Genomic DNA, 24,855 nt, shown 5'->3' on the forward strand with positions numbered 1-24,855 from the left:
TCTACATTTCGATCTTCTTCTAAATAGCCCCAGTAGAAGAACCTTTACTTGGACCCGCTTCTGGCTCTTGCTCGGCTTCACTTCTTCTTTCAAGGCCAGCAGGTGCCGCATCTCGAGACAATACCAAGAAAATCCCTTTGTATCAGCACAAAGGGGTCTTCTTGGTATTGTCTCGTGTTACTTATCCTTGCAAAGTTGATTGTCCGTCACGTTAACGGCACGACAAATAGAAATGAGGAGGCAATACATACCGCTGCTGTCTTCCTTCACAAATGGACCTCTGTAACTGTTCCACTCTTTTATCCACCGTCGTCGAGTCTTTCCAACCCTAAATCCACCCTGACCACCCTGCGTGGCCGTTTATGTTCATAGCGTTTTTCTCCCCAACTTTCTGCCCCACAGCCAATCGGCTTCCTGTGCTTGTCACTGCCTCTGATCCTCTCCATGGTTCCTGAGTCGATTGAAGCTGACGCATTCGCTCGTCACCCTTGCTCTTTCTCTCCTCTTTTACCCATTCCCACTCTGGGTGGCACATGTCTCCTTTCTCGGCGTCGTAAACCCAATGGTCCAGACCAAAGCCCTACCCAGGGGGATGCGGATGGGGGGCCCACAGGGTCGATTCAAGCAGGCTATTTAGAGCGGCAGACGCCCTCCTTCTTATGCACCTGTTCGTTCGTCAGTCACTCTCATTTCAATAAAGACACCAAGTCTTTTCGTTCAGTCTTTTCCTTTGGCCTTTTCGTTAAGTTACAATCGTAACTCACATTCTCTATCAATTGTCGTCGATACTTGATTGTATCGACAGCCTTTCCTTCCTTGCCACTTCAATCAGACATAGTCCTCGCTTGACGCGTAGGAACGTTCTCTACAACAAAAGCCCACACACTCTCTCTTGATACTATCAGTCAGGATGCAGTTCATCACCAGCTCTCTTTTCCTGCTGAGCGCCCTCGGCGCCGGCACCCTCGCTGTGCCCCAGGGCAACGAGCGTCGCCAATGGAACTGGGGTGCTTCCTCGACCACCTCCGTCGTTTCCTCCGCCACTTCGTCCTCTTCGGCCTCCTCCTCCGACTGGACTGCCACTCCGGCTAGTGGAAGCTACTCCACCTCTGGCTTCGGTGCCAGCACCGCCGCCTACAGTTCTGGCAACACATATCAAGGCAACGTCGGCAACCCGTGGGGTAGCAACATGATCGAGGTGTCGGCCGACGAGGCTTCCTCATACGAATATGTGATGCAGATCTCGGGCCAAAACACCGAAGACTGGACCGTTGTCTTCTGGAACAAGTACGGCCCCGACGGCTCCATGGATGGCTGGTACGGTTACTCTGCTCTCAGCCTCACTCTGGCAGCCGGTGAGACCAAGTACGTCGCTTTCATGGAGAACTCCAATGGTGGCTTCGGTGCCGCCGCGGGCAGCAGCCTCCCCACCGACAGCTATGGTGGCTATGCCTGCACCTGGGGTGAGTTCGACTTTGGCTCCGATGCCAACAACGGCTGGTCCGGATTCGATGTCAGCGCCATCCAGGCCCAGGATGCCAGCATGACCGTCCAGGGCATGAAGATCTGCGATGCTCTGGGCAGTACCTGCTCCTCAATCACCACCGATGCTGGTACCGTTGATAACGCCTACACCTCCGCCGAGAGTGCCGTGGGTGGTATTGGAGGAAACCTTTCGAGCGGCGCGGTCCGCTTGGCCGTTACCATCGATTACAGCGGATAGATATAGATCGTCTGAGCTTTGCTGCTTTGTTAGTCTCTCCTAGAGAGAGACGGGGGGGGGGTCGCTGGATAGAGATGTAAATTGGTTTAGATGAACATGTCCTGGATAGACAAAATAAAATATAGACTGCTCTGAAGTCTTCATCGGACTGACCCTGTCAAATGAGGTAGCTGCAATTTTCAGAGATGAAATCGCGTTTTGTAGATTCCCGAAATCTGTCGGAGAGCATGAGGCGAAGCCGCTGTCACTTGACGTCGATCGCGATCGTCGTCCGAAATTCTTCGGACTCGGCAACACCATGGTATACGACCTCCCTGCATATAAATAGCTCTCCAATGCTTCAAAGTCGTGACTGGTAACCGACTCCAGTTCTCAATTTCCAAGTGTCAATCATGTCTCAAATCTATCTCATTACCGGTTGCTCGTCGGGACTCGGTTACGAATTCGCCCGTCAGGCACTCCACCGAGGCCATAAAGTCATCGCGCTTGCTCGCGATATTGCCAAGCTTGCCCCTCTGCAAGAGCTTGGCGCAGCGACGCTCACACTCGATGTGACAACATCGCAGGAGGAATTGGATCGAACAGCAACAGCGGCCCTTGCGATTTATGGCAGCGTCGATATACTGGTGAACAATGCAGGCTACACGCTCTTCGGAGCGGTAGAAGATCTCAGGTATGGTTTGATTCGGGGTAAGAAAAGGTGCATTGTTGACCGTATGAGTAGCTACGATGAATGTCTTAGGGAATTCCGGACAAATGTGTTCGGGCCAATAGCTCTCACTCGTGGCCTGCTGCCTCATTTTCGTCGACGCCGTGCGGGAACGATCGTCAACATCGGTTCCCTCTGTGCATGGGAGACATACCCGGGTGTGGGTGTTTATAGTGCTTCCAAGGCGGCTTTTCGATGTGAGCCCAATTTTATCCACTGATGACCCCGGATGGACATTCATGCTTTTTGTTCCAGATTTCACCGAGGCGCTTGCCCAAGAGACCGCCGGCACAGGCATAAGAACCCTTTTGGTCGAACCCGGCCAATTTCGTACAGATCTCCTGAGCCCCCGGAACAGCACGTTTGTCGAGACCAATATTCCAGAGTATCGAGACCTGACGGCTGCTTCGTTCGCAAACTTCCGCAATGCTCACGGCAAGCAACGGGGTGACCCAACAAAAGCCGTGGCTCGTGTTTTGGATGTCATCCACGGCGAGAACGAGGCCAGTGGCCGAGATTGGCCGGGAGAATTGGCGCTGGGCCCCGATGCAGTGGAAGCCATCCGAAACAAATGCGAGCGAACCTTGAAGCGGTTGAATGAGTGGCAAGTTTTCTCATCGGAGACCGACGCTGGATGTGGTTAGCTCGAGATAAGCCGGCGTTGTAGTGATTTGTCTTTGAAAGGAAGCTGCTGCATGACTTGGTCGATGCAGGCGAGAGAGGACTCGAAACCCTGTCAATTACATCATAATCATGGCTGGCCACCTTGGTCACACTGCAGAAACTTCCGCAGCGCTGAACAGTTCGTCGCCCTAATATAGAAGTTTGCGGGTCGGCCAACTTCGTGCAATGCTGGGTGGAAAGACAGGGTGAGGGAAGCTGTAAATAAACCGCATTGATTAGCAGTTAGGTCCAATATAGCCCAACTATTCAAAATAGCGACACGTCGGTGCATCAGCTATCGCAGACCGTAATAGGCTAGCCGAGGTTGTAGTTGGTTTCGCTCACGGTGTGTGCCTTGCGTCTGTCTGCAGGAGAAGTCAGAACTTACCCCTCGTTCATTGACCCTAGCGACCAGGGATAGCATCCGGGTCATCCGAGCATGTGTAGGGAATGATAAGCAGTCGAATGATTATTTCTCCAGCTTCTGCAGCCAACTGAGGACTAATTCTGCAGTGGCTGTCGCCCCTTATCTGCATGGGCATGATAAGCATCTATGGACGCCATCATGGATGTGGAGACACACAAATTGCTCCTCCCACGGATCAGCTGCTTGAACGAGAGAACTTGCTCAAGCTGGAGATCGAGGAAGAGAACATATTTCTCTTCAGCCTAGTGCAGTAGACTGCATAATTGTGATTGTAATTATCCAGGAAGAATTGTAACGTTGGCGGATGAACACTTAATGGACCTCGGAAGAAGGACGAAGAGCCAGAGCGGGAAAGGATCGGCGGCCGGAGTGGAGTCCGCTCCGGCCCGCCCACTCAAATTAATTTGCTTCACTGACAAACGAATGTATCTCCGAGTGTCGGCCCATCCACAATTTCCCCGAACAACCTCCCTTATCATACAAACATATTGAGTCTGGAAGGCTTGTCCTAGTTTTTCAAAGCTTGTTGTGCCACTCGCGCCGCCACTAGTCTACCTGGCATCTGTGCACTATTCGTCAGCGCCATGGCGTGAGGATGGCGTCCGGCTGTCGCTACCGATAAGCCCCCCGTCGGACCTCCGTTCGCTCCTCGGTCGAGAGAGGAACAGGCCTTACCACCAATCACTGATGTCAAGGATAATGGCTTGCCAGGCACCAACTATACCTTGCTCTAACCGATGACCTCGTATTCCAACTCGAACTGTTGCGATGCTGGCATGAGCATCGCGAAGCCACCTAGAGAAATTGACCAAAGGTAGGCATCAGGCAATAGAGTCGTGACTGTAGACAGAGACAGTTTGGAGAACTGACACCGTTATACTCTAGAAAATGCTTGACGAGCCCCCATAATCTTGGCTGGAGGTCCGCGCGCCCATCACACTCTCTTCCCCCGAGTCAGAGTGGATACTTAGGGCTCCATCGAATGATACCCACTGACTAAACTTCAGCAACAGCCAACGGGGCTTTCTGCAGCTACTGGATAGTTGCTGAAAGATGGAGTAAAGCCCCATCAGGGCCGACGGCGAACGGTCGACTCCGTTCTCCAATTCATATTGTCGCCGGCCTAAGCGAGTAATCTCCGCCGGAGTATCACAATTATGGAGCCATTGTTGATGAGGTTGCATGAGCCTACAACCAACTTCTGTATCGCGCAGCGTCAATTCACCACGTCCGTGATCGGACGAGCAGAAAGCTACCCTGAGCAGCATATAAATAAGGACTGAGTACCTCTCCTCAAGTCTCCTTGGAACCATCCAGCATCGGACAGCTTCAAGCATCGCCTCTGGTTCTTTCTTCTGCTCAATACGTGCCTTCATCCCCTCGTGAAAAACCTTCTTTCTGCCAAAATGAAGTTCACCACCATTCTTACCGGCTCGCTCCTCGCCAGCGCTGCTTTGGCTGCTCCTCTCACTGAGAAGCGTCGTGCCCGCGCCGAGGCTCGCGCCGAGGCCCGCCGTGCCACGGGCTTGAAGCGCAAGAGCAACCCTCCGTTGAGCCCTGCCACCAACACACCTCTCCAGCACGCCAACATCTCCCAGGTTGAGTACAGCTCTAACTGGGCCGGTGCGGTCTTGATTGGCTCGGGCTACACCGAAGTCACTGGTGAATTTGTCGTGCCCGCAGTTTCTTCCCCAAGTGGAGGTTCTGGCTTCGGCGGTGGCTTCGGCGGTGGTTCTGAGTACTGTGCCTCCGCCTGGGTTGGTATTGACGGTGACACCTGCGAGACCGCCATCCTCCAGACCGGTATCGACTTCTGCTACGAGGACGGCGAGACCTACTACGACGCCTGGTACGAATGGTACCCCGACTACGCCTACGACTTCGACAACATCGATATCTCCGAGGGCGATTCGATCAAGGTCACCGTCAAGGCCACCAGCGACACCAGCGGCACGGCCACCGTCGAGAACGTCTCCACCGGTCAATCCGTCACCCACAGCTTCAGCGGTAACGTCGAGGGCAGCCTCTGCGAGTAAGTCATGATCATCCCTGATACTGTACCCGACCACAAGAACTGACCAATGATAAAGGACCAACGCGGAATGGATTGTTGAGGACTTCGAATCCGGTGACTCTCTGGTCGCTTTTGCTGACTTCGGCACTGTCACTTTCACCGGAGCTGAGGCTATCAGCAATGGCGAGACTGTCACTCCTTCCGGTGCCACCCTCATGGACATTGAGCAGGACGGCGAGGTCTTGACTTCCGTCAGCGTCTCAGGATCCACCGTCAAGGTCACCTACGTCTAGATGGTGTTCTAAAACCGGTTGTATATCGGGTTCCCCAAAGGAAGAAGGCTCGGAAAGAGAGGCAGATGGGTGAAAAGCTATCCGGATAGTTTGGTCTTGTTCTGTTGATGTCCATTGATGTTGTGCTTGTATTGAGATTGTTGATATTATTCCAATAAAATTGCATGCGCCAAAATCTTTCTGCAAGTTCTAGAATCGGAGTCAGGTTAAGGAGCTTGATTGAGGAATGAGGAGAAAGCAGGGTCGACAATAACGGCTAATTTGATAATTGTTGGCTAGCATTTAACATGCAGGGTAGAAGGGTAGTGGGGTAGAAGGTGAAGGTATCGGTCTGTTGATGTACAGTTTTGGAAAGACACCAGGTTAATTCCTGGATCTGTATATGAGTTGGAAGAGAAGAAAAAGAAGCAGTAAGCGGAAGGAACATGGATCCGTTCATTATCTCATTTGGCGGGTGGTTTCCTCTAAAAAGTGGAATCAGTTAATAGTCTTCCGCTATATCTGGTCATTCTGCCGTCAACTTGGAACACATACACACACACCTTTCGGAGATCCCTTCCACACCATCAATTCCTTCGTCGTCGCCGTCTTTGCCATTGTTGTATCTGCAGTCGTCCTATCTTCTCTTAGCCTCTACTCGCCATTTAAATACATACCAAAGCAACTGAACTACATCCACCATGTCCAGCCCCGGAGATTCTGGAAAGGGCTTCACTTACACCGGGTCCGGCACCAACAGCCAGGTAAGCACTACCTCCTCCTACACGTCCTCGCCACAGAGAGTATCATCGGCAATCTTCAAGGTATCTTGAAGCACCGAATAACAAGTCCCAGGGCAACCACTGGTGCTCCCGTGACTACGGCACTGGCTCCGACTCCAACGGTTTTGGCCGCGGCGATGCCTACCACTACAGCAATCGGTAAGAACCCGTTGTTCTCGCTTCCTCATATTCACATTCATGCATGGACCTGACAGCCGGGTTTAGCAATGGCTCGTACTACTACTCCAACTCGGATGGAAGCACCTACTACAACGACGGTAAAGGTGGCGCGGTTTACACCCCTCCAGGTGAAAAAAAGTAGGGCAAGCAACTGGACTGGCAAAACGCCTCACGGAACTGAACATCACATCTCAACAAGCAAGTTGTTCTTTTCATGAGTACGAGATGATGATGATGACATCGGAGTTGGGTTCCGGGTAGGCCTTTTCTTGGTGATTGCGTTGACGTAGTGGTGCTACCGGTGACCGGGCGGTTGGTCATGCGTCGGTTTTTTCCACTTGGTCCCTTGGACCGGATGCTCTTTCTTGTGCGGAGTCTTTGGAGATAGCACTGATGCACCTACTGAGTCTGAATGGAATATCGGAACTGCGCCTTCGGAGTCCCATATCGGCCAGGCCCTGCCTGTTTCCCATGGTAAAAATATGCAAAAGTATATCACTAGGATCGAAAGAAGCTTTTCAAGCCACCGCTTCCAAAAGACCCTACCTCCACACGGAAATATATATTGTATCGGCAATTTGAGGTCTTAGAGGTGAGGTGCTTGGAACGTGTTATTAATTCTGTTGGTTGTTGGAACTAACGTATCAACATGGGAAGCAACTTGGTTACGCGTTGCATCACGTGGCCGGATTACTCAGCTATGCCGACATATTGTCTTCATGCGACTTTTGGGTCCGATACGGATGGAGTAGCGTGGCAGCCCGTGGCCCAGGCCACCCAACCATATAAGTCTCGGACGGATGGAGTCCAGCGTCCTTTCCAAGCTTCACAGCAAGCGAAGTATGTCCGTACAATACTATATGTCGCGAGCGCTACGCTTGTAGCCTCAAGATCATCACCAAGCCCTTTCCTGTTTGTTGGCCACCACGTGGGAAGTGGCAAAGATCCCGCGAGTGCGGCATGCCCTACTGGGCTGTAGTTACTCTTCATCAACGGCGCCCCTCGCACACACACGCGCACACACAACAGCTGCGGTATCCGCGCCTACCAACAACAAGAACGCACGGGCAACAGCAGTTATTCCTCGCTGGGGTCCAGATGTAACCTACCTAATCTCATTTTCAAAGCAAAGTGAAATCTATAGCTAAACATCCATCTCCACGTACGGTTTCCCCCCTCACTATCCGTCTCCAATTGACCGATAAAATGCTGTAGTGAGTCCTGAAGGAGCTAGCTAGAGCTGCGGGCGAGATGCGAAGGATTTCCCGGATCAGGAGCAAAGCCGAGCAGCAGCAGCCAAAGCGGGGCTTGTGCTTATTCCGACCTCGTCTGCCTACTTGTGAGAGCTTTGACTCAAGCAAGTAACATAACTGTACTGTTCTGTACTGTACTGTACTTTTGAGGTCACCCCGCTAACTACATCTCTGCGTTTCTACTCCGTAGGTACCAGTTGTCTTCTTCTTCTTCTTTTTTCTTGCTCCCAAAGTTGATAAAGGGTCCAGTGTTTACTCCCCTCATGTGTAAACCGACCGGCTGGAAAGGCATTCGGGCAATCCGAATGCCGAAGGACCGTGTCGGAGTTTAGGCTCAAGGGACACACGGAGTTAAGGCTTTGAGTGAGTACTAGGTAGTGTCGTGCCAGCAAGCCAGTCAGTCAGTCAGTCAGTATTAACTTTACTGGGTGCATTTCGGATTGTAGGCAGCAAGGATACTTACTACCTACTCCGTACTGACATCAATTTTTGTGCTTTTTTTTTTGTTCTTTTGCTTTACCCCCCTCTCTCCAAGACGACCACAATGCCAGCTGGAGAGAGAGAAGACAACCCAAAGGAAGAAGAGGCTGGATCTACCTCGACTCATGTCAAAAACCTTGATTTATTCCATGGAAATTTGCGGGGAAAGATCGAGCCAAACCGCTTGCGGCTGGGCTGACAGACAGAGAGTTCTTTGATTTTGTATGAACTACTGTACCAAATGACTTCATCCCAAGCCCCGTAATCGTAATCTCTATTCACCGTGCGGGCAAACATGGTACGGTATCTCGGAATCTCTTGTCAGGTAACAGGTAGTCAGCTATAGGTTGACGCAGTCGTCATTGAAAGGTGGCTTTGTCGATGTCCTCCCTCGTGCCCTAAGAGGAGACGATACATGTGTCAAATTTGAAAGAAAAAAAAAGGTAAGGTAATGCTCTGCCTACAGTTCCGGCTCCACTCGCAAGAATCTCCGCTCCCACTTAAACTTCACAGGTCCAACCAAATCATCAGCACACTTACATTCTCGGTCTTTGATTTACACCTGTCCGAACCCCGGCTAAACACAGGCGGGCATAACACATCACAAGCCGTTTGCCTTTCTTGGATAAAAGCCACTTCATCGGCAACTTCTCCCCTCCCCTTCCTTTTTGCTAGCTGGTTCATCACTTATCATCAACGCCAGTAATGCGAGGACTGGCACGAATTGTAACCATGAATTCCTACACACCCCACCATCCCGTTGCGGTATTCGCTGCCGCTGCCGTTGTCCTCGGCTCAGTCCTCACTTATTTGAGTCGTCGATGGAAGCAATATCGCATGGCCAGAGCAAACCAATGCCAACCACCCCCGACCCTCCGTGAATGGGACCCGGTTTTCGGCCTCGATGGGATTTATCAGCGAATGAAGGAGGCCAAAGAACACAACTTTCTCGAGAGAAGTGTCGACCGCTTTGAGACCTACGGCAACACATTCCAAGCTCGTCGGCTGGGCACAACCGTGATCGCAACGCGCGATCCCGAGAATGTGAAAACCATTCTCTCTCTTCGATTCAAGGACTATGGTCTGGGGGATCGTATCCACTCCTTCGGGCCGCTCCTCGGACATGGTATCTTCACAACAGATGGTGAGCATTGGGCCCAATCGCGGGCTATGGTCCGCCCCAATTTCGCCAAGGAGCAGGTCGCCCATCTTGACATTTTCGAGGAGCTTATGGATGATTTGCTGGCCCTCATACCACCCGATGGAACCACCGTCGATCTTCAAGATCTGTTCTTCGGATTCACCATCGACTCTGCCACCGATTTCCTTTTTGGGCGCAGCGTAAACAGTTTGAAGAAGCGAAGGGCGGGGCTCCCTCAGAGCATAGAGGAAGAGAAGGATTTCGCGGAGGCATTCAATTATTCTCAGTATGCTATTGCCACAAGAGCACGCTTGGGCAAGCTAAGATACCTTTATCGCGACCCCAAAGCCGATCAATGCGATCGTATATGCCATGATCTAGTCGAGCAGTTTGTCGACAAGGCTCTGCGGACGCGTGAGCGGTGCAGTCAAGAGAGAGACACACAGGAAAAGCACAGATACTTGTTCCTCGATAGCCTGGCGCAGCAGACTGGTGACCGGACACGTATTCGTAGCGAGCTGATCAACGTCCTCCTGGCTGGAAGAGATACCACCGCATCCTTATTGAGCAACTTGTTCTTCATGCTTGCAAAACACCCCGAAGTCTGGCACAAATTGCGCGAGGAAGTCGCAACACTGGAAGGGCGTACGCCTACATACGAGCAGCTGCGCAACCTGACGTACCTAAAGTACTGCCTGAACGAATGTAAGTCGAAGTCCACTCGCTCGCTCTTTAGAGTCCCTTGCACTGACTGACTCCTTCAGCGCTTCGTCTTCACCCCGTGGTTCCTGCTAACGCTCGTTTTGCCCAAACCGACACCATCCTTCCTACTGGTGGTGGCCCGGATGGCAAGTCCCGCATCTTCGTGCCGAAGGGCAGCGTTGTCTCGTATTCTGTGTTCGCGATGCACCGGCGCAAAGACTTCTTCGGTTCGGATGTGCACGAGTTCCGACCCGAGCGGTGGGCTGACCTACGTCCAAGCTGGGAATATCTCCCATTCAACGGAGGACCACGGATTTGCGTCGGTCAGCAGTATGCACTGACAGAGGCAGGTTATGTGACGGCGCGTTTGGCACAAAAGTTCTTGATCCTGGAGAGCCGCGATCCAGGCCCTTGGGAGGAAAATTTGACATTGACATGCTGTTCCAAAAACGGGACGAAGGTAGGACTAAGATAGTGCACGGGTTCGACGGCGCCTATCGAGGAGTCATCATGTATCTTTGGGAAAACATGGACGTAAATTAGGGCGACTCGCATCACGTCTCGTATTTTGCAAGCTGTGAATCAACATTAATCTTCACTTCTAAGTACCCATCCTTTGCGGCATTATAAGCAGCACTTGGCGTCAACAAGCGGCAACAAGCGGCGACCAGGTACCCTGGCTTGCAAAGAGATCAGTCCCAGCCAGGCAAAAAAATGGGATAATTCTGCCAGTCCTCTGTGGAATCAGTATAAACATAGGCTGAAATTTGCGAAGCGACAAGTCAGCTCGATCCGGGATCAGGTATCCCTTCTGTGTGCGGGAAAGTACAATAATAGTCTGCCAAGAGGCATGCTTTGTTCAATTGTCGGATCCCAGTCAAGAGCAACGCCACCAGCTGACCAAAGACTGGGATTACATACAGTCATGCAGCCCTGCTCATCATGGCTGACGCGCGTCTCATTCAGAGATAGTCTTTGCCTCAGCATACCCCTCCACCTTGAAGCCTCTAGAACGAGCGAATAGATGTCTCGTCATGAATCAAGTCCGAAATAGCCTGCTCAAAACTCGTTCTATGTCTGACGGAGGTGGTATGATAGCAAGGAGATGCTAATATTTCTGAGTTTGTCGCTCGTCAAGAAGCCTCGCCCGAGAGTCGAAAACTTGGCTCATAACTGCGGCCCAGCCCGGGACGGCTGCAGGTTCAACAAGGACCAGGGTCTAGGCAGCCGAAATTAGACCAGGGCGAACTGGTGTCGTACAGGTCAGTCCCGCGAACAAAGAAAGAAAACAAAATACTCGGCCGTAGTGGTATGAGCAAGAATATGAAGCAGAGGGATAAGGTCGAGACATGGAGTCCGTCGATGTTGACAGAACCTAAAATTAGCGAAGGCAGACGACTAAGACAGTGATCAGCGCACAAGTCTTCTAATGAGGTATGCATTTGTATGAGGATGATGATGCTGTGACACAGCAGCATAACATACCTAGCGATATGTCTGGGACTCACGCATCCTGGACCAACGGTGCAACCAGGAAAGTCGGTAGGCAAACCAACATGATCGGGCATGGCGCATGGCCCGCCAATCAGTAACCCCTGCTCAGTACGATGTGTCCTTTCTATCAAGCTTCACATTTGGCTGCATCAAAGGATATGCGTAGTCGGTGGATATGGTGACTTTTTTTTTGCATTTTTGCGTCGTTGAGGTACATTTTGTGGGCCCGACAACAACACGTTTGTTTCACGACGTCTCGCCCAAGTGGTAAGTCGTGTTCTGGCGGTCTCTAATATCCTCTGCCGGTCTGTCCCAGCCAGGACTGGCCTGTTCATTGTTCTTTGAGGCTGGAACTGGATCTATCAGAAGTGGCGGTGAAAATAGACAAGAATTAACCGAATGCTTCTTCGGGCTTCCATTGCCGGTGGATCTCCCTGGGGCTCTGCAAGTTCCCCGATTGGACTAACACTGATCGCCTGAAGCCATTTCACTTGGCCCGGAATGGGTCAGACTATAGTGGACCAGCCGATCGGGTCCAGATCCGTGTCGTGTAGATAGTACGATCGAGAAAAGTACGGTACCATCTTAGGAGACGATACATTGCTTCAACCTGTATCCCGATATGGGTCGGTGGATTTCATTGACCTGTTCGCAGTGGGTTCCGGCCTGAAAGGGGAGAGCCGAAGAAGTGTGAGCAGGACTTGGTTGTGATCAACCCATTCGGAAATCGGAGCCAATTCGGCGGAGGTTTGGTTTTTTTTTTGGGTTGAGGAGACAGCCCTCTTGCTTGGTATCTGGTGTGATGTACTCTAACAATTGTATTTGTTGGAATCGAACTTCCCCAGAACAAAGAAAGTGCCTCAGATTCGACCGATGAAAATCGGTACCAGCAGTCAAGTGAAGCAACAATTATCGTGGCTGCATGTCCCAATCAAGGAAGTAACACCCTCCATGCAAGAAGAGGTTTGTCGTTTTGGTTTGGGTGTCATTTCTTCAAGGTTGTTAGCTGGTTCTGCCATCAACCCCCGCCATCCTTACTATCTACGCAGTACGCACAGTACAGTACGTTCTGACCCTTCAGTTTTCTACTATTTCCAAGTTCCAAATACTTTCATACTAGAGATTTAAACCACTCTCATCTTCTGAAATTCTGGACGATGATTGATTCTTAGCTTAGTCCCGCCAATGGCGCCCACTTTTCCTATTTTGACTTCGCGGTGCCCACATAGCCTAACCGGCTCATCGGTGCCCAAATACCGGGGATCCAGGAGAGTATACGCGGAACGCCATCCGCATGAGCGGATCGGAGAGTAAGAGGCCAATCAGCCCAGAACCGTTGATCCCGACAGAGCGTCACACAAAACCCTGCGAACAGTCCAACATCACTACGTGTTCCGTTCCGCCCTCGACTCCTTGTTCCCTGATCTGAATGAAAAACCAATGGGATCAATGCCACGGCCGCGGCTGGGCTTTGCCCCGGCCAATCGGGGACTCGCCAGGTCTAGATGGCAAGGGCCGACCGAGGGTTGATCCTGATAGAATGAAAAAAGAAAACAGAAATAGAAAAAAAATTGAATGATACATGAAAGAAGGAATAAACCAAAAAGGAACGAAAAGGAAAAAGGGAGCAAGAGTCGAAGGAAGCGATGACTCCTAGTACTAGTTCGTGTCCACAATTAAGTTCTGAGATTCAATATCCTCATCTTGCTTCTTCCTCCCCATCAGCGGTCAAGAATGAACTGCAGTTGCATGAAAGAAGAAGAAAATAATTGCTTCATTAAATCCCTCCCAAAGTCTTTATGGGAGCTGCAGCCAGTCATTGAATCAGGTTCTCATCTGCTAGGCCACCTACCACTAGCCAACTTCAGGCCTCCCCTCCCCCCCTTCAGGGAGTTTTTTTTGACACCCACTCTGACAGGGAATGCAAGGGAAGCAAACGAACAAAGCCGGATCCATAGGGCGGGTGCCTCATCGCTAGGCGGCCACATGGCACGGTTTGGATTCCCAACCTGATCGACTGACCCGCAGAAGAGTGGGTGAAACTGATGGTTAAACAAGTTAAGCAAGGCCGAGGTTTCGGGAGCAGAAAAGGGATATAAGTATCCTAGATCCTCAAGACCGTCCCGGAACTATAGTCCCCAACGCTCGCGCATCCATTTAATCAATTGCCTCGACTGCAACACTTTCCGCCGAGTCTCTCCTTCCTCAAAGCTTATCTCAGACCTACGTCCATTCTCGGTTCTTTCCGTCTTCGACGATATCTATATCACATACAAGGGCTCACAATGGACCGCAACATCGCCGCAACCAAGTCGGGGGCCGGCAGCAACAAGCTGGATAAATCGCCCACGCCCACTCTAGCCGACTACCAGGCGCAATGGGCCAAGATTCACAATGACACCATCCGCCAGATCAAGCAGGCTCAAGGTATGCAGACGCAGCTCCAACGTGTGATTCGTCGCCGATACTGACTTGACGTTTGTTCGTCAGAGGAAGAAAGAAACGCACGCGCGACGAGTCGAGCACACTCTTCTCCCTCCAAGTAGTACCACCTTAACTATGAAGCCCGCCAGCAGTTTGCTAGTGGTTTCTGCTAGCTTCTCCATCAATTCGCCCTCGACGTGCTTTCTTTCTTTTCTTCTTGGGAAAATTCTGACTATACGTGTTTTATCGAGCCTCTTCTGTTTAGATTTAGCGTCTGTTGCTCCTGATATACCAATTCCCCTCTTTTGTTTTGGGGGTCAGATCTTAGAATCTCTGGTTGTTTTATGATGTATCACATTTGAGGTGCAGGATCTTTTCTTTGAACTTTGAACTTAGACCTATCTTCAATACCTTAGATGTTCATCAATTCAACGGTCGCCCTGTAAGATAGGGGGAGGAGAAGAGGAGCATGGTCAGCTAACTTACTTTATCTGACATCACCCACATCGAAGGCAATTTGAATTCAAACCGGACAAGGTACCGAGACCTCAGCTGACTGGAAAACAGTCTGTATGATGACGTCGGGGGTGCTGGTCTTCCGATCTACTAAGCAGAGTACTGTACTTGTAAGATTCGCACCGCCACCAGAAGCTATGCATAGTAACAGAGTGCCATCGTGAAAATCATCTTGTAAGGTAGGTCGGACGGTGGGCAGGAGGTGAAATATGATATGACACCGATTCTTGGCTGATAAGGTACTCCGTACAGTAACTTACCCATCATCAAGGTTGGGTGGGGCACTGGGGCTGGTTAAGAAAGAATCGTTGTTTCGCCAATGGGCCCCACCGTTCCAAGTTCCAGTTGTTGACCTTTTTGTCTTTCATTTCGGATCAGGTACAACCAGTCAAGGGATTTGCAGCCAAGCGATCGAGAACTTGATTTCCAGGAGATTCAGAGGTAGCCGAGTATAACCTTTCATCTTCGATATGTGGGACTGACTGATGTGTTCTGTGTGGATATGCATACCAGTCTTTTGCTTTCTATTCCACCCATTTACATACTTTAGGTAGTAATTATTATCATCATTATGTTGTTCCCACCTCCAGCCACTGGGGAACGGAAGGGGCAGTTCCCGGAGTTGGTCAAATCTGACTTCTCCGCCAACAAAAGTACCTATTTGTAGTAAAGCAGAGCTCAGGGCTACCTGACATAATGGGTAAGAGGTTTTTTTCTTTTTTTTCCCCTGCCAGTAACGTTTACAAGACATTTGATGTACAGTACGAGCATCCCTGCTTTGCTAACTTTTTTTTTTCTTTCATTATCACAGTCCTTCCCTGCCTTTCCTTCTTCATATCTTCCAATAGCCCTATAACTGCGGACTCAGTAGACTTGTCAGCTAAGGCTACCGTGGCCCCAATGGGACCGAGACTGAAACACGCTGCTTTTTTTAACGATGTCCCAGTGTGCCACCGTCTCCCGGAACCTACATTCCGATGTGCTCGAGAGCATCTCGAAGCAACAAAGCCAAGGTAAGTGATACAAGAATAGGTATGTCTGAAGAAGAGAAAATGTCAAGCCGCCGGATCCGACTTATGTATTCTTTGTTTGACAGGTTCAAGGTGGATCGACTTGTCTCCACTAAGGTGCTGGAGCAGTTCTTTGTCTTTGTTGTAATTATTGCAGTTCGTCCTGAGTGGTCTTCTGCACGAGGTACAGGCAGACATGGCTGGAGGCAACTCGGCAGATGCAGATATAGTTGAAGGTTATCGCGAAAAGGGGAGGAACAAAAAAACAGATCCCTGCATTCTTTCTAGGCTATTGAGTAGGCAGGAGCAGCTAGGGGTGACATCGGTCCTGCGTCCTCGGTCAAGCATTTCGATCCTACTATCCGTATCATGTCAGGATTTATCGGGCTTCTTGTTCTTGCGATGATCAGAAGGAATGGCGCTCGGCTCGAGGTAGCTTAAGTCACAGTGGTTAGTCTAACATGTGGTAGCAAACCCGCAGTGGCGGTAGTCGAGCTAAACCTGGCCGATGTTTATCCTTCGTTTCTCGTCTGTCCTATCCGTGGGATTCCATGCATCAAGCATGTGATCACGAGTCGGCGTCAGTTTTTACAAGGATGATGGTGGTGGAGTCTGTACATGGTTAGTTGACGCAATATTAGTAATGACGGTGAAAGCTGGTCTGAAACAGGGCTATACTGAATCCATCCCTCTGAACTCGTTGTTGGACTTGAACAGAAGACTTTCCCAATAGGCTCAATTGGACATATGTGTTTATCTGAGCAAGTAGGCTGCGCCAGATCAGAGCTTGTAATGTTCGGGTAACAGGAATTCATCAATACCCATCACAAATGTAACAGCGGTTACACCGACGTAAAAGTGCCTATGAAAGGAAGAGAGAACCAAATTCATACAATTGACTCATGTCGTCATCATTCTACTAGCATTAATTATGCATATTAACTGGTTTTAGTACATATATAGGGTGATGCGAAAAAAGGAAAGGAAAAACAAGAGGAACTTTTATCACAGCACATTACTTCACATCAACATTGAACGTCTCACCACATTACCCCCCCCCCCCCCTCCGGCTAGGTTCGGCCTAGACAAGAGCATGTCCAGTGTACTGCGCACGACGAGCGGTACCCACGCCATCAACACCAAGCTCCTGGTTCTCACCGAGCCATGGCTTTGCTGCTTCACCCATTTTACTCTCCTTGATGAAGTAGACAAAGAGACCGACCACAATGAGTACGAAAGCGATCGGATAGAGGAAGTGAACGGAATAGTGAAAGACCTGGATACCGATTATCAAGCCCCAGAAATTCATGGTCAACATGGAAATGTTGAAAAATGTGGCTGAAGAAAGCCGGAACATGATGGGTGCCAGGGTGTAGAAAATGAAAAGGACAATGGTATATCCGGCGATATAGCCTCCGACCTTGCCATTCCAGGTGGCACCATGGAAAGAACTCCGATCAAAGATAGCGCACTGGACACCGTTGATCCACATACCCCAGAAGCCCATTTGGCCAATGACTTCGTACATGGGACGCTTCGAAACCATGAACTCCTCGAACAGATTGCTGAAGGCGTAGATGGTAGATGCAAGCAGAGCGAATAGATCTCCTTTGACCTTGTTCGAGGCAGCATAGTTAGCTCCACGAAGATAATCCGACGCGATGAGAAGACCAAGACCACCGCAGGCGAGGAAAATTCCTAGGTACTGCGTGACGTGGTAGCGAACTCGCAGAAAGATAAAGGAGATTATCACGATCACGATGATTGTCCAGAAACTGAACAGCTCGGCACTCAGAAGCGAGGTGTAGCGATATGCCAGCACCATGAAGTAGTTTCCCTCCACGTCGAGAAAAGAGAGAATGAAGTACTTCCAGCAGTCGGTGTAAAGCATGCGAAACCACTTTTTGAAACCGTACTTGTAGACAGTAATACTCGTGTACACCAGGTTCAAGAGCACATAGTTCCACAGCGTCTGGAAAGCGGGGATACTGGTTCCTTCATTGGATAGAAGAGTAGAAAATGTGGAGGAGCTGATGTTTGCGAGAGCGATAACTTGTCTAAACGGGTGACTTGAGTTAGTGACGGGGTCTGGTCGGGCTTTTATCATATTGATCTCACCCTAACAGAATGAGCAGCCAAAAATCGCGAGTGCGCATATAACGAAAAAGTTGTCGAAACCGTCCCTCCTGCGACTCCTGCTGCTGTTCCCCGGGTTGGTCCTGAGAACCCGTCGCTGGCGACTCAGTCACCGAATGAAGCTGCTCATTTTTCTCTGTTGGTGGCTGAGGCTGAACCTCGGTGACTGCCGAGGTCTTTTCACTTTCAAAGTAGGTCGACATGGCGAAATGGAAGGGCTAAGGTAACGGGATTTTTAGATTGTGACGAAAACGGAACCCAAAAATGCTCGTAACTAGTTAAAAAAGAAAGCAAGAGCTTTTCGCCAGCAAAAGTGAGCGCAAAGCTCCGAAGTCGCTCACTGCTTGTATCAAAGGGCGCAAAGAAGAAAAGGAAAGAAGAAAACTAGAGTAGCGCCGGCGCCTGGTGGGTTTTATAGCAGCGTGGATTCTGGACTCTAGGCTCTGGCCTCAAAAAAAAAAAAAAAAAACGGAAGTTGACAGGGACTGACTGGTAGTTACAGGAAGAAAAATCTTATCTAATCGATGCGGAGGGGCAAACCCGCACCAATGGTGTTGGAAAATGGACTGCAATAACAGCCTTACTAGCCTACTATAGCTTAGTGTGATGCCTAGTAGTGGTACCCAGTTTCCTTAGCGGGTACGTACTTAGTCTGGCCCGGAGACTCTGAGTAGGTAGTGAGTATAGTTACTGCCATTCCATCAGAGAAATTGGGTGCAAAATGATCTATTAGCCGATAGGTACTGTACTGTATGAAACGTCCTTTGACATACCAGATGGTCGAATGAGTCTTCCTTTATGCTCACAATTCACTAAATTTCGTATGGAAGTTCATTCTTGGTTTGGCTAGCAAGGGCCGTACTACTACGTATCTACCTACGGTACGTACGGAGAACGTGCCCGCCTAGTTAGAGGGTGGGGTTGCCACGAGCCCAGACTGGACGGCAACTGGAGTCGGACCCGCGCGAAGTGGCAACAGGTGCCCCTCTTTACTCCTCAGTCTGGCCAGTGGCCTGATTGCTGTTGGTCATGCTTTCCAAGCTTGCTTCCAACTTTGAACTTGATCGTTGATTGAACCTTCATGCATACAATGTCATATTTGTTTCACTCATTCCAACCTAACATTCTAAACAGATCGCATCTCGAAGAACTCTTCATTCGTAGTGCGTCACGAAATGAGAGGTTAGAAAGCCCGCTTCTTCAAAAGAAAGGACCAAGATATCAATGGACGGCAAGGACGCCCACACCCCATGCGGGCATCGTGAATGTGAAGGTGCCATTGCTGGACTTCACTTTATTTTCGGAGGGAACCACCAGATTTTGCTCCAGATCGGTGTTCGCGGCATTGGGATCACTGTCTGAGACAAGACTAAGTGTTCCAGCCTTCGCTCCCGGTACCGTTACGCGCACGCTCTCGGATTTCTCGCCATAGTTGGCCAGCTTGACATAGTATGTATCGCCCGAGTTTGAAGCCACCCAGTACACGGGACCGAAGCCAGAATCAGAGGTCACCTCCTTGATGGTGCTTCCGCGGTTCTCGGAGAACAGCTTCTGAACATAATAGCTCGTACTTCCCCAGGCCATGTCAGGGTCCTGGGTGAATGGAATGAGATCCGGCTAGGCAAAATTAGCACCAAGGTCTCTTGCTACTACTAGGATCACTCACCGTCCACTGGGTGGAATTAACCAGCTGTAACACTGGAGCATATGCTGCCATCTTGACCAGATCACTGTTTCTCTCGAAGCCAATCATGTAGACGGCCTCTGCAACCGAGCTTTTCATGTTGGGCCATGTGATTTCCCAACGCGAGTATTCGCCAATAAAGTAGCCCACAGTACGGTTGATGTTGTCGAACTGACCGAACTGGGCTACAAGGTTGTCAGGGGTGTTATAATTGTGGTAATCCACCCAGGTGCCCTCAGGCATTTCATCCGGCAAGCAACCCGAGTCGGCCGTGCTGGAGATGAGCGTCAGGTCCGGGTATTTGGCATGGATGGCGTCATAGAATGCTGTGAAGCGCTCTGGATATGAGGCACATCCTCCACCCAAATTGTCTTCATTGCCGATCTCGACCATTGTGAGGCTCCATGGTTCCTCTTGACCGTGGGAAGCACGGAGGGCGCCATAAGTGGTGCTCTTATCACCTAGGATAAACTATGGCCAGTCAATATCAAAACTCAGGGGTCGCGACCATTGGATTCTGTGGGGCTCGCATACCTCAAGTTCATCAAGAACATCGTCTACATAGGGAGTCAAAGCGTCGCCCGTCAAAGGGGTGCCACCACCAGAGTCCAAAGCGAATCCAGCCCACACGCCTAGAACTGGCGTGAGGCCCAGGTCTTCACACCAGTAGAAGTATTCTGCTAGCCCTAAGGCGTCGGTATTCCAATAATTCCAAGTACCTGGCACAGGTTAGATTGTGGCGCGCTTCAACCTCTGAGTGATGATGCACAAACCTTCGCGTCCTGGACGGTCTTCCAATGGGCCTATCGTTTCATTCCACTTCCATCTATTATCCGCACTGTTTCCTTCTAGATTGTTTCCTCCGGGAAACCTCAGGAAGGAACCCTTGACATCCGCCATATAATTGGCAATCTGGGGGCGTAATCCATTCTCCCTATTATGACGAGAAGAATGAGTCAATCAATCACGTACTGGAGGACCACTCTACAAACCTCGACTTATATGTTTCCCCATAAAGAGTTATATAACCGAAATATAAAGAGGAGCCCGCAGCAGCCTTGCCATCCACGGTGAGCTCGTACACAACATGACCGTCTGGAGCTTTTTTGCTTGGGAACTTCACAGATGCTTGCGTGAAGGTCTTCGAGTTGGACTTGTGCGTGAAAGTCTTGGAGCCATATACTGTGCCGGTGCTGTTTCCAACGAGGCGAACTGTGAACTTGCCTGAGTAGTCACCCTTTACCCAGAAAGAGCTCTCGAACTCGTTTCCATCGACAGGAATGCCCCAGTATCCGTCGTTGGTAAAGCCGACAGCCCCAGTGGCGCCCGACGCGACATCTAGCCTGAACGAGTGAGGGATTGCCGAACTCAGTGGGTTCTCACTGTCGACAGCAATCGTGCCTTTGCCGACAGCAGTCCATGCACTGGTGCTCGGCGATGACCCTTGCGGGCCAGGGTTCTGCAACATCTGGCCATGAATACCTCCATCTCCGGAGTGATTGATGTCCTGAAAGTAGCTTATCAGATGCCGTTCCATAGCCACACAATGCGATCTGATCATACCTCGAACATGAAGCCGTATAGGAGTGGGCTAGAAGCATTACCCCCCGCCTTGTTCACGACCAAAGAAAGACTGCATGCTTGTTGAACCAAGGAAAGAAATAGAGGAAGGGCGGCGATGCCTCCTAGGCTCGAAAAGACCACCATCTTGCAGCCTTCAAAAGATGGTTCTGATGCCGTTGTCCGACGGGACTAGCATGATGTCTTTATATGTCCTCGGGCTGTGATATGGCCAAGAAATTTACTCCCAAAGGAGAAGGAAACGGGGGATTGGGAGGCAGATGAGGGCAAACAGAGAATGAGGGGTTGGAGACCAATGTGGAGATGCTGGGTTTGGGAAGCAAGACAAGCAGCAGGTCGAAGGCTGACAATATGAAGAAGCGAGCTGATGATTGAGATCTAGTTTCTTCCGACATAAGCCCGACAACTAGCAGTCATATTTCAAAGGTAGCCTTAAAGTGAACGTCTTGGCCAAGCGTGCGATACGTCGATCGGCGCCTTTCTTGAAATGTACACATGCATGCTTCCACTCGCCCATGAGGACCACACTTTTGGATGCATTATTCTGGGCTTGGAAACACTGTCTTTCCTGCCTCCTGTGAATTATTCGAGGATCTGAATCATATATTAGGACGACAAGCTTTGTGGCTAGGGGAATACCCTCAGCAAAGAGAGAAGGATTCAGTAGAAGCCGATTGACTGACCAGAATTGGGCCAGGCAGCTACTCCGAGCACGAACACGGTTTCGAGGGGCAGATAATCATAATTCTTGGCCTTGGAGACCGAAACTGGAACTAAGGTAGCATGACGTCGACCGTGTCTGTTTTCCCCTCTTTTCCCTCTTCTCTCAGCTCCAGGCTTCTGTTCTCAATTACTGAGCAGGGTAAAACCCCGGCGGAACCCCCGATGCTTTTAATTTCTGTCCCTGAGCCAGTCCTCAATCCGTCAATATGCGGGGTAACCCAGTTTTGCTCCCTCGACTTCGAGATACTCGGCAGGTAACATACCCAACTTTCCTTAACCTATAATCAAGACAGCACACAAGGGTCGCCTGCCCCGGAAAATCGCTTGGCATACACCCGGGCCCGACTTGCGACTTGTTGTTGATCCTAACCATGAGGCAACTTTAGGTTGAGTGGGATCTACCGTATGGGATCGCTTGCGGTATATGGGCGTGCCGTTGGCCCCTGACCACTACCCGGCATGACATCGACAGGGGAGACTACATTTTGGAGCTATGTTTGTGTAATTACCGCTCGTTTTCTGCGAACAACCTGCAAGGTACAGCCTGAACCGCCCTCCTCGCTTGCCGGTACAAGGGGAGCAGTCCGTACCTGGCTCAGTCACTCTCGGATCCTTCTTCGTGCGAGAATGGGTGCTGGTCAGAGGACTTTTCAAACATTACAGGCTCGGAATGTACTCTGCGGGGTGGATATGGGCCCTGGACTGCAACACGGGAGGAGGAGCCTTTTGACGTATCTTCTGCGGCGGAGTAATTCCGGGTCTTCATGGGGACTATTGATTGCTCTCATCTTGGTGGTGTCATGTCTACTGCTCCATGCAAGCTAAAATGACAGAACACTATGAGCAAGCAAGCAACTACATGTCCAGAAAGTTGGTTACTTTTTTGGCATTGGGTCTGTGGGTGGTCTGGAATCATCCCAGGTTTTCCCTCTCTACAGGCTGTAATATGACAGCTAGGTATCAGAGCCCTGTGTTGTGAGTTCGACTGTGGTTGTAGTGTGAAGTAACAACGCGTGTGAGCTGTTCTGCTAGCAGGCGGAATCATGCCCTGGCACTACTTCTGAGGTGGTCTGTGGCTTATGTGCACGAATGATGTTGCTTTGAGTCTGGTCTTTCTCCCTTCGGATTTGATGACGGTAGGTTGTCGATGTACTTGTCGGCCTCCTGACCCCCCTTCCTGACGCTCATTGACGCTCACCATGCAGTTTAGGCTTGGAAAATCAGAATCATGACTACGTTTGTCGGTGAGCCATGAAAGCGGTGCGTCTATCGAAGCTTCAGATGCCCTCGGCAGTGAATGTGAAAATCCGTTTGACTCTGCGTTCTCTCACCACAGCGGGGGAGGGGATGACCGTACCTTACTGTACTACAGGATGGAGTAGATATTCCCCAACACCAACGGCACTCTTCGTTCTCCCAAGGCGAAGCGACAACACGGGATTACAGATCTCGACGAACACCTCAGATTTTGAGTTATAATGCCACTCAAGACGTCCATATGGAAACGTGTCAACGTCTCAAGCCTCCTGGATAGCATTGTAAGCTTGTTGACGGTGGTTGTGTACACGATGCCCGAGGAAAACCCGCGGACTGAGACAATAGATAATCATACACACTTGTGAGGTCACAGTATATCAATTCCTCGATGGTCTAACGGTCATGATTTCCGCTTGTCACTCCCACTCGGGAACAAGCGCGGGAGACCTGGGTTCGACTCCCAGTCGGGGAGGTTTCTTTTTTACCCCTCATCCGTACCTTTTTTTGAAGATCACGACCCTTCAGCTTCGCCGTAGGCTTGTTCTTATTAATTGACTTGAACATTGCATAGCCCCCCGTTAGCATGTACTGGACCGGCTCAGCATGGTTGCCTGTCACTGCAGGATGGGATCGTCTTCTTCTTGACATCCTTCATTCTTTCATCATCGCCGTCATCACTCTTGTTTTGTTCTATACACCCGACTAGTATTTACAAGATCACTTCTACAGTATCTTCTCCAGACCTCAGTATCCGTCGTGCCTCCTTCATTCTTCTTTCAGCTGGCATGCTAACGATCATGAGCTGGAGGATATACTGAAATCTTTGTGGCATCACCCCCCACCCCGGCCCCCCTTATGTTGAATCATGATAAGCCGACCTCCCACCTTTGGCAGTACTAGCTTCTGAATCTCACCTGTTGGTCTTAGCTCCAGGAGCCTAACCACCAACCGCACCCGAAGCATCGGCCTGCGCCCAGAGACACCACTGGGATACGAAGAGCCATGGGGAGATTCACTTTGGGATTCCTGACCCTCTCCTGACTGATGGGGGGATGACCGATCCGATCGGAACGCACGAGCGTACTTCAACCTACCGAGTGGGCCCAGAGCCATGGTAGGCTGCCTGCCGCGAGGCCCTCGAATGCTGTGCCTCTGATAGCTATGAGTCAATTCCGACTGGAAGGACAATTTGGTGAAGAGTGAGCCCTCAGAGACATGGCTGATCAGCTTCCTTTAGCCGCTACCTCACTTTTAAATACCATCAGCAGGGCTCCGTCCTGATGAGCTGGTCACACTTTCCAATGTCGGTGTTCAGTGCGATCGAAGGATGGGCTATCCCTTACCAAGTCAACGACAGCTTCCCCTGAAACCCCCCCGAGGGCCGAACTGATTTCACCAAGCTGGTTGGCTCGGTGAGTACGTCAATGCTTAGTTGGAGTAGACTCAACACAGGGCTGGGGCAGTGCTCCCCTCGAAACATCATTCACAATTACAGACTTTACAATAGAAAAACCCCATTGGGCTAAAAGACCCTGCTGATACAGTGAACGGACAGATACATCAGATGTGCTTGAAACGAGAACCTTTCATTTGTATTACGTTTAATCATCTAAATCTACTTTAAATCCGGTATCCAGCTCACTACACCAAACGCCTGCGAAGTGGGTAAGTGACTTATCAACAG

General features: G+C 50.4%; 10 protein-coding genes and 1 non-coding gene across 11 annotated transcripts; 8 read left to right on the top strand and 3 right to left on the bottom strand.

Annotated features, from left to right (window-relative positions):
• The first annotated feature begins 671 nt into the window (after positions 1 to 671).
• On the top strand, positions 672 to 1,780 carry BO95DRAFT_442725 (putative allergen). Its single transcript, XM_025586498.1, has one exon. It carries the CDS (start codon positions 911 to 913, stop codon positions 1,721 to 1,723), a length of 813 nt encoding a protein of 270 aa, XP_025442361.1. The 5' UTR covers positions 672 to 910; the 3' UTR covers positions 1,724 to 1,780.
• A 198-nt stretch (positions 1,781 to 1,978) lies between these two features.
• Positions 1,979 to 3,459, top strand: BO95DRAFT_129946 (SDR family oxidoreductase). The gene is made up of 2 exons (XM_025580502.1): positions 1,979 to 2,629; positions 2,688 to 3,459. Exons 1-2 carry the CDS (start codon positions 2,116 to 2,118, stop codon positions 3,074 to 3,076), a joined length of 903 nt encoding a protein of 300 aa, XP_025442362.1. The 5' UTR covers positions 1,979 to 2,115; the 3' UTR covers positions 3,077 to 3,459.
• A 510-nt stretch (positions 3,460 to 3,969) lies between these two features.
• On the bottom strand, positions 3,970 to 4,955 carry BO95DRAFT_442726 (uncharacterized protein). Its single transcript, XM_025586499.1, has 2 exons — positions 4,408 to 4,955; positions 3,970 to 4,336 (listed from the first exon to the last, which is right to left on the bottom strand). Exons 1-2 carry the CDS (start codon positions 4,896 to 4,898, stop codon positions 4,318 to 4,320), a joined length of 510 nt encoding a protein of 169 aa, XP_025442363.1. The 5' UTR covers positions 4,899 to 4,955; the 3' UTR covers positions 3,970 to 4,317.
• On the top strand, positions 4,929 to 5,974 carry BO95DRAFT_413483 (A4/G1 family peptidase; the record flags this gene model as incomplete). The annotated part of the gene is made up of 2 exons (XM_025584286.1): positions 4,929 to 5,554; positions 5,613 to 5,974. The coding sequence occupies 2 exons, from the start codon at positions 4,929 to 4,931 to the stop codon at positions 5,827 to 5,829; spliced, it is 843 nt and encodes a 280-aa protein (XP_025442364.1). The 3' UTR covers positions 5,830 to 5,974.
• A 535-nt stretch (positions 5,975 to 6,509) lies between these two features.
• Positions 6,510 to 6,912, top strand: BO95DRAFT_463631 (uncharacterized protein; the record flags this gene model as incomplete). The annotated part of the gene is made up of 3 exons (XM_025588998.1): positions 6,510 to 6,572; positions 6,664 to 6,749; positions 6,816 to 6,912. The coding sequence occupies 3 exons, from the start codon at positions 6,510 to 6,512 to the stop codon at positions 6,910 to 6,912; spliced, it is 246 nt and encodes an 81-aa protein (XP_025442365.1).
• Positions 6,913 to 9,235: 2,323 nt separating this feature from the next.
• On the top strand, positions 9,236 to 10,821 carry BO95DRAFT_362816 (cytochrome P450; the record flags this gene model as incomplete). The annotated part of the gene is made up of 2 exons (XM_025582591.1): positions 9,236 to 10,349; positions 10,409 to 10,821. 2 exons carry the CDS (start codon positions 9,236 to 9,238, stop codon positions 10,819 to 10,821), a joined length of 1,527 nt encoding a protein of 508 aa, XP_025442366.1.
• Positions 10,822 to 14,085: 3,264 nt separating this feature from the next.
• Positions 14,086 to 14,386, top strand: BO95DRAFT_514378 (uncharacterized protein; the record flags this gene model as incomplete). The annotated part of the gene is made up of 2 exons (XM_025591672.1): positions 14,086 to 14,267; positions 14,331 to 14,386. Exons 1-2 carry the CDS (start codon positions 14,126 to 14,128, stop codon positions 14,384 to 14,386), a joined length of 198 nt encoding a protein of 65 aa, XP_025442367.1. The 5' UTR covers positions 14,086 to 14,125.
• Positions 14,387 to 16,845: 2,459 nt separating this feature from the next.
• Positions 16,846 to 18,287, bottom strand: BO95DRAFT_389089 (DUF914 domain membrane protein). The gene is made up of 2 exons (XM_025583572.1): positions 17,909 to 18,287; positions 16,846 to 17,847 (listed from the first exon to the last, which is right to left on the bottom strand). The coding sequence occupies exons 1-2, from the start codon at positions 18,127 to 18,129 to the stop codon at positions 16,872 to 16,874; spliced, it is 1,197 nt and encodes a 398-aa protein (XP_025442368.1). The 5' UTR covers positions 18,130 to 18,287; the 3' UTR covers positions 16,846 to 16,871.
• Positions 18,288 to 19,147: 860 nt separating this feature from the next.
• On the bottom strand, positions 19,148 to 21,317 carry BO95DRAFT_362784 (Arabinosidase A; the record flags this gene model as incomplete). Its single annotated transcript, XM_025582590.1, has 6 exons — positions 19,148 to 19,543; positions 19,593 to 20,081; positions 20,145 to 20,329; positions 20,384 to 20,544; positions 20,603 to 21,117; positions 21,174 to 21,317. The coding sequence occupies 6 exons, from the start codon at positions 21,315 to 21,317 to the stop codon at positions 19,148 to 19,150; spliced, it is 1,890 nt and encodes a 629-aa protein (XP_025442369.1).
• Positions 21,318 to 22,272: 955 nt separating this feature from the next.
• On the top strand, positions 22,273 to 22,952 carry BO95DRAFT_130034 (uncharacterized protein). The gene has a single exon (XM_025580503.1). The coding sequence runs from the start codon at positions 22,374 to 22,376 to the stop codon at positions 22,737 to 22,739; it is 366 nt and encodes a 121-aa protein (XP_025442370.1). The 5' UTR covers positions 22,273 to 22,373; the 3' UTR covers positions 22,740 to 22,952.
• A 601-nt stretch (positions 22,953 to 23,553) lies between these two features.
• On the top strand, positions 23,554 to 23,643 carry BO95DRAFT_t142. The gene has a single exon. It is a non-coding gene; the product is annotated as a tRNA-Asp (tRNA).
• The last annotated feature ends 1,212 nt before the right edge of the window (positions 23,644 to 24,855 follow it).

The sequence above is a fragment of the Aspergillus brunneoviolaceus genome (assembly GCF_003184695.1).
Source record: "Aspergillus brunneoviolaceus CBS 621.78 unplaced genomic scaffold BO95scaffold_33, whole genome shotgun sequence".
Classification (NCBI taxonomy): Eukaryota; Fungi; Ascomycota; class Eurotiomycetes; order Eurotiales; family Aspergillaceae; genus Aspergillus; species Aspergillus brunneoviolaceus.

Coding starts and splice junctions, on each gene's coding strand:
- BO95DRAFT_389089 (XM_025583572.1), bottom strand. CDS start 18,129: ATGTCGACCTACTTTGAAAGTGAAAAGACCTCGGCAGTCACCGAGGTT. Junction 17,848..17,908: donor TGGCTGCTCATTCTGTTAGG/GTGAGATCAATA, acceptor TCACCCGTTTAG/ACAAGTTATCGCTCTCGCAA.
- BO95DRAFT_442726 (XM_025586499.1), bottom strand. CDS start 4,898: ATGAAGGCACGTATTGAGCAGAAGAAAGAACCAGAGGCGATGCTTGAA.
- BO95DRAFT_130034 (XM_025580503.1), top strand. CDS start 22,374: ATGACATCGACAGGGGAGACTACATTTTGGAGCTATGTTTGTGTAATT.
- BO95DRAFT_129946 (XM_025580502.1), top strand. CDS start 2,116: ATGTCTCAAATCTATCTCATTACCGGTTGCTCGTCGGGACTCGGTTAC. Junction 2,630..2,687: donor TTCCAAGGCGGCTTTTCGAT/GTGAGCCCAATT, acceptor TTTTTGTTCCAG/ATTTCACCGAGGCGCTTGCC.
- BO95DRAFT_442725 (XM_025586498.1), top strand. CDS start 911: ATGCAGTTCATCACCAGCTCTCTTTTCCTGCTGAGCGCCCTCGGCGCC.